The sequence below is a fragment of the Lolium rigidum genome, chromosome 7 (genome assembly GCF_022539505.1).
Source record: "Lolium rigidum isolate FL_2022 chromosome 7, APGP_CSIRO_Lrig_0.1, whole genome shotgun sequence".
Taxonomy (NCBI): domain Eukaryota; kingdom Viridiplantae; phylum Streptophyta; class Magnoliopsida; order Poales; family Poaceae; genus Lolium; species Lolium rigidum.
In genome coordinates this window covers 107836240-107844564 of record NC_061514.1, presented here as the reverse complement: position 1 = coordinate 107844564, position 8325 = coordinate 107836240, and the positions used below count along the sequence as shown (strand labels likewise).

Genomic DNA, 8325 nt, shown 5'->3' with positions numbered 1-8325 from the left:
GCATGCACCCGTGGAAAGCTCAGTTCTTCACCACATGATGACATAGAGAACTAAATATTGTAATCGTTCGCCTTTACATAAGTGGAACGGGGCTAGCCTAATTATTTGACGAGTGACACGAACTGTTAAACAGTTAGTTATACCCAGTTTTCGTGGGAGCTGTAGAACGTGCTGAGCATGTACATTGCGTTTCATGTCCTCTACTGCCAAGCAAACGGAGGGAATTTAACACAAGAAGAAGGGAACAAGTGAGAGGATGAAATGAAGCAGAGAAAAGGAATATATGCACTAGTGCAATGGTGTCGATCACTCAGCTGGCAAGTGTGTATCCTCTAGTACTTCCCGCACATGGAAACATATATTCCCTCTTGGAAAATGATTCCAGTGCAATGGCGTCGATCGCGCTTAGCTCCTCGCCTTCTCTCTCCCTCCGATCAATTGTCTCCTCTTTACGTCTCTCTATGCCCCCCTCTAGATGGTAGTGCAAACTTATGTCTTCTTAGCACCGGCTTGTCACCCCGCCGATAAAAACTTCATTAAGAGAATACCATCAAATCGTGAGAAATTAATTGTGAAAGCAGACGGTTTTCACGTCATTGTGTTTAGATACCACTTGGGCTATACGCTCTATACATTCTACCAACATTTTTGTACTCCTTTCTTTAAAGGAAGGTAATATATAATTGTATTCCTCGCTATAATATGTGTCTATTTGATCATCTATGACGGCCACATCATCCCCCGGATGAACCAGTAAGAACCCAACTGCATAAACGGTCTCTATATCAGCTACTATGAATGGAACATATTTCACTCTATTCTATTATGCTTCAAATCTGTGATACACTATGGGTGTTTTCTACGATTTCTACCTGCATCTCTTTCCTCCTTTCCACCCATCTCACCGACACATCGCAATATATGTGCATCCACCATGGCAGGCGCTTGATATCTCGTGACGTCGACCGACACAGTAACAAGTCGACCGTGATGCCCCAACAGTGTCAGTGTTACTCATCTGACAACTATGCCAACTATGATGGTGGCCGGCCACTATGGACTCATAAAACCGCCTCACCATTTTTATCCTCCTTCCCATGTTATGCTTTGGTGTAAACCATGTAGTTTGACAGGCTCTCCGTTATTTCTTTTAAAAATAGCGATAAGCATATTCTTTAGGTAGTGAGATTTGATTCTCTTCTCTTACTACGAGTTTTTACATTCGGCATCGAGTCTGTAACTTTGCTTTCTCCCGCGATGCCAAGATTCTTCCGAAATATGCCTATGCTACTAGTTGCATGATTATATTTTTGAAAGGGGGGCAACTGATTTTCCACCATTCATTAAATAAGAAGAAGATTTTGACAAGTACTCCAGGACAAGTTTACATAGCCGATTACTCCTCCAAAATTACAGCACTGAAAAGTTCCGCTCCCGTAAAGACCTAAAGCTTTGCCTCGCTCTTAATTATCTCAAGTATAATGGTCGGGGCACGGATTTGTAAGGTCCTTGCATTTTTCTCTTACCAAACCGTCCAACTAATTAGCACGGTGATAGAGGTCACAACTTTACGATTTGGAATACCCTTGCGCGACATGCTTGTCCACCAAGCTTTGAGAGAAATGTCTATCGTCCACTCATGGGTCCAAGTGAAAGGGAGCCCGAGCCACTCCTTGACCATCCTCCAAGGTCTCTTGGTATAGCGGCAATGGGAGAATGTGTGTGCCTGTGTCCAAGTGCAAGCACCGAGGCACATGTCGTTGTCGCATTTCGACCGGGGGACGTCCCCGTGCTGTCTAGGACCAAGATACGCCGCCTCCCATCGACGAAGTCAGAGAAGAATGACATATCCACCACCTCCGGACTAACATTTTTGCTCCATAAGAGCCACCTCGCTCTGGCCCCAGTGTCGTCGTGGATAACAACACACACCATCGATACACCAAGGAACTGATCTCGCCAGATCTTAAGAACGACGAGAAGACCAAGATGACGATCTGAAGGATTGATTAGCACACGTTGTCATCAAATCTGAGACGCTGCCCGAAGGTCGTCACCGGTGTGAGAGTAGAGTTAATGCATATTCATTATCCCGAACGCCGCTCTCACCACCCCAACGAACGACGCAGCACAGACAAAACCAAGCTCATTTGTAACAAGGGCAAGCTGGATGGCAACCATTCTGGCTATAATTTTTTGCAATGGCGTGGATCAAACTAATGTTTCTATAATCGGCAATGTCCTCGCCCCCTTCTTTTTGTTGTTGGAAGAAGCACGTTATTGTCCGAGTTGAGTTGAGCCATCGTATGTGAGCCACATGGAGATTGTTGAATTGATGGATGCCTAGGTCTAGCGAGAAACCACGCTCCGGTGATGTGCCCAGGAGCACTTTTCTTACTTATAAAACACATCTCTTACTCGCCATTTTGTACTGTACTACGAAAGTACGAAGTTTCTCTTTGTTTGCTCCATATGAAACAATTTTTTTGGTTGCAACTTTATCTAATGAGTCACCAAAATATGAAATATGGGATTGGTTAGATGGGTGCCACTGCCCTTCCTAACCATGCAATTTGTTCTCATGAAAGTACACTTAATTTGTTAGTCAATTTGTTTCACATGAAACAGTTTTTGTTTCCATGTCGATCTCAGATTCAGCATCGGACACGTTTACTACGTTGTTTTTGGCGTGTAGACGTGGACAGACCAAAGCAGAGTTTGATCCGACGGCGGAGTCCTTGCTGGAGCAGGAGCCGGCCACGACGGAATCAAAAGCACAACCCACCCAGCTCACACCCACCCAACACCCAACCCAAGCAATCTCAATCGACAGACAGACCCACCCAGCCCACCACCCGAACGAATCGCCTTCCGATTCTTCGCTCTCGCCCCGAGAGCACCGACCCAACCCTAGATCTCGCACCACCACCGCAGCAGCAGCGCGCCATGGCCAAGCCCTGGGGCGGCGTCGGCGCCTGGGCGCTCGACGCGGAGCGCGAGGACGAGGAGCGCGAGCACGCCGCCGCCTTCCCCGCGCCCGAGCCGCCCGCGCCCGTCGGCGGCGCCGCCAGCTTCCCCAGCCTCAAGGACGCCGTCGTCGCCGGCGCCGGCAAGAAGGGCAAGAAGACCAAGGGCACCACCCTCTCCCTCGGCGAGTTCACCACCTACGGCGCGGCCGGGGCTCCCGCGCGCCGCGCCGCCCCCGCCGAGCCCAAGGGCCTCACCCCGCAGGAGATGATGATGCTCCCCACCGGCCCCCGGGAGCGCTCCGACGAGGACTCCGGCCTCGGCGGCCGGGGCTTCCGCTCCTACCCCGACCAGCGCGGCGGCGGCTTCGACGACGACCGCCGCTCCAGCAGGGACGCGGATCTCGACATGCCCTCCCGCGCCGACGAGTCCGACAACTGGGGGAAGAGCAAGACCTTCACGCCCACCCCCAGCAACTCCGGCCCCCGCGGGGACAGGCTCAACAGCGGGCCGTCGCCGCTCGGCCGCTCCGACGACATCGATAACTGGTCGCGCGACAAGAAGCCGCTCCCGTCGCGATACCCTAGCCTCGGTACCGGCGGCGGCTTCCGTGAACCGTCCGCCGGCGGTTTCCGTGAATCGTCTTTCCGTGACTCGCCAGGACCATCCGACTCTTCCGATCGCTGGGTCCGGGGCAACGTCCTTGCCCCTGTCAGCGGGGATAGGCCTCGTCTCAACCTCAACCCAGCACCGAAGCGTGATCCCTCGGCTGCAGCTGCGCCACCAGCCGAGGCACCAGCTGAGGCCGCCCGCAGCCGGCCGAGCCCGTTCGGGTCTGCAAAGCCCCGTGAGCAGGTGCTGGCTGAGAAGGGTGTGGACTGGAGAAAGATGGAGACTGAGATCGAGACCAAGACCAGTCGGCCTACCAGCTCGCACTCAAGTAGGCCCAACAGCGCGCATTCCTCCCGCCCTGGGAGCCCTGGATCGCAGGTCTTGGCAGTTGGGAGTGAGGGGGCACCAAGGGCGCGGCCAAAGGTGAACCCTTTCGGCGACGCCAAGCCACGCGAAGTGGTGCTGCAGGAGAAGGGGAAAGATTGGAGGAAGATTGACCTTGAGCTGGAGCACCGTGCAATTCATAGGTATGTTGTTATACTTATGTATACCCCTGCCTCTTGACATCTACCATATCTTTTGATATTGCAATGCTCAAGTACTGTCATAGGTCTTGCACATTACGAACGTGCACCGAAACAATGAAAGAAATAATCTTGCTCAGAAACCACCGGCTTGCCTTTGGCTATGTTATGCATGAAACTGCCCGCTTTCTAGTATGTTGAATAAATCTCTGATGCTTAGTATACATCTGTTGAATAAATCCCAAAAAGCAAACTGTAAAGTTTATTACTTTAGGCAATTTTAGGCATAGGTTAGTTTGGTATCATAAATGCATGAAGTTATCTGATTAAATTAGACTACTCTACATTGAAATCAAACATTGAAAAATAAATGGCATGGCTTGGTATATTTTTGCTTGCTTACCCAATACCCATAATGTAATGGTACTCAACCTTTTCTGCATAGCCGCTTCCATTTTATAAGCTCTTAATTGTTGTCAATTTCTTGCGGATGTGAAAATAGTAAGGGTTGGAGGGAGTAGGTTTAGTTTTGTGCTGGTTATATTCCTCAAAGTATAGCATGCCATTTTGGTAGGAAAAAACACAACTACAAATAATCTCATCTTGCTAATCTGCTAGCACCATGTAACTCAAGTTTTTTTTTTCGTTAAAGATGACCCATGCAGCATTTATTTAAACTACTTTATGGAGTTGATTGACTCTATTTAAACGACAGAAAAAAAAATCTTCATTTTGTCAATGTTTTTTGTGTGGGCATTCTGTTTCTGCCAATTACTTAAGTAGATCTACGTACAGCCTTGCTGGGAACAATGCTGTTTTTTGCGCTTTGCAGTTAAGGTTTTCTTGTCTCAGTTGGAGCGTTTGTGTTAGTTATTTGAATTTAATTCATTTTTAAGCTGGTCTTGATATTTATATTCGCTACATTTTAAAGAGTAACCAATGTCTATTTGGTTTAGGACAAGTGATTGTGTGGCTGTGAAGGTGGCTTAACATAAATTGAATAATGCCTACACTAGCATTCTTGCCTTGATTTTTATGCTATTTAGTATCAACCGTGATAATTTTGATGGTCTCGTTCTGTGATAGGCTGGTGCCTCCTAAAAGACATGATGATTGAATCATCCTTACACATCTTTACTTTGGTAAATTGTAAGCCCAATGTATGAATACCTTGTCACATCTGTGGTTGTCTGTCATCGTTCTCGAATAAGTTAGGAAACTATATTCATACAGACATTTTTAGCAGCCTATCTTTATATTTAACCTGAACACTACTGCTTTTGTACTGATACTTCATCACAGTAAATGGATGTCTGTGCTGGTTCATGTTCTATGATAAGTCCATTCCTTTAGCTTCTAGGTTCTGTTTAAGTGAACCCTATTTTTTTTCAGGCCAGAGTCAGAAGAAGAAAAGATTTTGAAGGAAGAAATCACCCTTCTCAAGGTGGATCTAAAAGAAATTGAGGCCAAGACTAGTGATGGTTCTGACCAAGCTCCCCCAGAGAATGCTAAAGACTTGTCTGAGAAGATATCTCAGTTGGAAAAGCAGCTTGAGCTGCTTACAGTTGAGTTGGATGACAAAACTCGATTTGGGCAAAGACCTGGTTCTGGAGCAGGCAGGGTGACATCGTTTCCACCTGCTAGTTCAGCGGAGGAGCCACATGTTGCAGTGGCACACATGGACAGACCCCGCTCACGTGGTGGTATGGAAACATACCCGAAACCAGTTGAAGAAAGGTGGGGATTTCATGGTAGCAGAGAACGAGGTTCTTTTGGTGGAGGCGGAAGTTCGGACAGGTTTGTACAGTTTGTTTGCTAAATTTTATTGCGCTGTTTTTCCACATTGATTTGTCAGTTTTTAATACTCAAATCTTGCATATGCTTTGGTGGATGTAGATGGCCTATTAGTTTTAGATTTCTGTTCAGTTCTATTACTTCTGATCAATGATCATGTTTGCTAAATTTATTGCGCTGTTTTTCCAGATTGATTTTTCAGTTTTTTATACTCAAATCTTGCATATGCTTTGGTGAATGTAGATGGTCTATTAGTTTTAGATTTCTGTTCAGTTCTATTACTTCTCATCATGTTTAGCTGAATACTGGACCATTTAGATAGTGATCTTGTTATAAGTGTGATAGCATACGTATATGTATCATGTATAAGACAAACTGAACTTTGATTCCAACAGCTTATTTGTGATAGACTGAGAAAGAATATTACTTGATTCATCACACATGCATAATTTTTTTTGCGATGTCTCTTCTTCAGTGGGTCCTCCATAATATATGTACTTCAGCTCTCAGCTTACCATGATCTGCTTTATTTAAGCACAAAGAACTAATCCAAATCACACCTTTTTCTTTCAAGCATTTGAGTCATTTGATGTTATCACTGTTTGTGCCTGCAGCTCTTTATTTACTTGGTATTTCTTTTTCAGGTCAACAACTAGGCAGGGATGGTGAAGATCCTGGTTTTGAGCATCATCTGTGAAGGAAGCTTCTGGTCCGCAGCCCTTTTCTTGTTTTGAAAGAATGGGAAAAAATAAGCAATTTTATTTTTGTTGTGTTTGACTCCATTTTGTTCGAGTAGAAGATTAGAGATAACCTTTGTCAACAGAGGTTACTCAGCGTGAAGCTATTGTTACCACCTTTATGGTGTAGGTTACTTTTGCTTCCTTCTTTTGCCATCTTTCATGTCCAAACGAGACTGCAAAAATTTATGCTAACTATTACTCTTGGTTATCGGATCATTATGCCAGTTGTTCGTCTGCTTAAGTGGGATATTTATATTCTCCAGTTCATGTGTTAAATCATCTGTGATTGTTATATTTGCTAGTATTTGCCACTCTTATGGCACCAGCTGTTGTAGCTCTCTCCCTCACTCTCCTTTGCCCGTGCTTATCTGGAAGCACTATCTTTCATGTATGTTGCTTCTCGCTGAGTAAAAACCAAATGCTGATGACACGATGTTATTTCAGCAGTTCACGTCTCTTGAGCTGTAGTCAGTTCACCGTGAAATCTCTATCTTTGTTCATTCCCATGCCATAGTGTCCCGCTCTCCCCTGATCCTGATAGGGATCACAGTTACCCACCGACAACCCTAATATTGGCTGGAGGGACACCAACAGAAGGCCCTCATCACTCATCAGCAACGTGGCTATGAAGATTGAAGATGGCTATAGGATGGACATGGAGTTCATGTACCGTCCTGTGGGTAAAGGTCAATATTGATGTTGGCTTTGATAGCATACCGCTCTCTAGCAGCGTGGGGATTGTGGTGCGGGCTGCAATGAAAGTAGAGATGTTCGGCATGGGAATCTTTGCTGGGCCGCCTAATTCTGGAGAGGCTGAATTATATATGCTTTATTGTGTGACCATTTGATTGACCTTTCATCTTCATATGCCTGTAATTCTGCCCTAAAAAAATGCTCGTACTTCTTGAAAAATTGTTCGTACGTGAAACGCCTTCTCGCCTCTTCCTCTTTCGGCAGGTCATCGATTGTCAACTTGAAGAGGGAGCCGCTAGGTGTGACGACTAGGGGGTAGAAAAATAGGGCCGAGTAGATTGATGAGGTTCCTCTTTGCGTGTTGAAACATGTAAATGATTGGAATAATGTTGTTTAGCCAATATACAACATGCTCAAAAGAAAGAGAAGTGTCTAGGTGATTTGCGTTCAGAATCACCATGGAGCCTAATGAAACTAGTAAGAAAGAGACAATAGGCATGTCGAACTCCGGTGCAGAAGAGCTATAACATTTTGCGAAGCCCATTTGAACTCGGCTCAGTCAAGTATATGCACGAGTTACACCTACAGAAAAGGGCTAATTCTCCCTCCTATCTCTTTGCTCCTTGTTGCCTTAAGAGTCAACTCCTCCTCCTTGGCCCCTCTCTGCTTCCCCTCTGTCGGCCAGGTTGGGGATGATAGAGGTGGCCGGGTAGCCTCTATGTATAGTAGTAGCAGGGCTAGGGTTGCAATTTTATTTGCCTCCATGGAGTTTTGCGTGGTGTCGTTGTGTTGTTAAATCTTGATGTACCGATGCCGCCCTGATGACCCACCGACAAGCCTAATCCCCTCTCCCCATTCCCATCCCAACCAACAACTTAACCTTAATGTTGGCTAGAGGGACCGAACAAAAGGTTCTCATCAACAACGCGACCTCTAAGGTTGAAGATGGCTATAGGATGAACATGAGGCTACGGACCATCCCTTTAGGTAAAGAT

General features: G+C 46.1%; 1 protein-coding gene across 1 annotated transcript; it reads left to right on the top strand.

The window, feature by feature from the left end:
* Positions 1-2819: 2819 nt before the first annotated feature.
* On the top strand, positions 2820-6845 carry LOC124678790 (eukaryotic translation initiation factor 4B1-like). The gene is made up of 3 exons (XM_047214642.1): positions 2820-4106; positions 5496-5900; positions 6542-6845. The coding sequence occupies exons 1-3, from the start codon at positions 2947-2949 to the stop codon at positions 6564-6566; spliced, it is 1590 nt and encodes a 529-aa protein (XP_047070598.1). The 5' UTR covers positions 2820-2946; the 3' UTR covers positions 6567-6845.
* Positions 6846-8325: the final 1480 nt, after the last annotated feature.

Coding starts and splice junctions, on each gene's coding strand:
- LOC124678790 (XM_047214642.1), top strand. CDS start 2,947: ATGGCCAAGCCCTGGGGCGGCGTCGGCGCCTGGGCGCTCGACGCGGAG. Junction 4,107..5,495: donor GAGCACCGTGCAATTCATAG/GTATGTTGTTAT, acceptor ATTTTTTTTCAG/GCCAGAGTCAGAAGAAGAAA. Junction 5,901..6,541: donor GGAGGCGGAAGTTCGGACAG/GTTTGTACAGTT, acceptor TTTCTTTTTCAG/GTCAACAACTAGGCAGGGAT.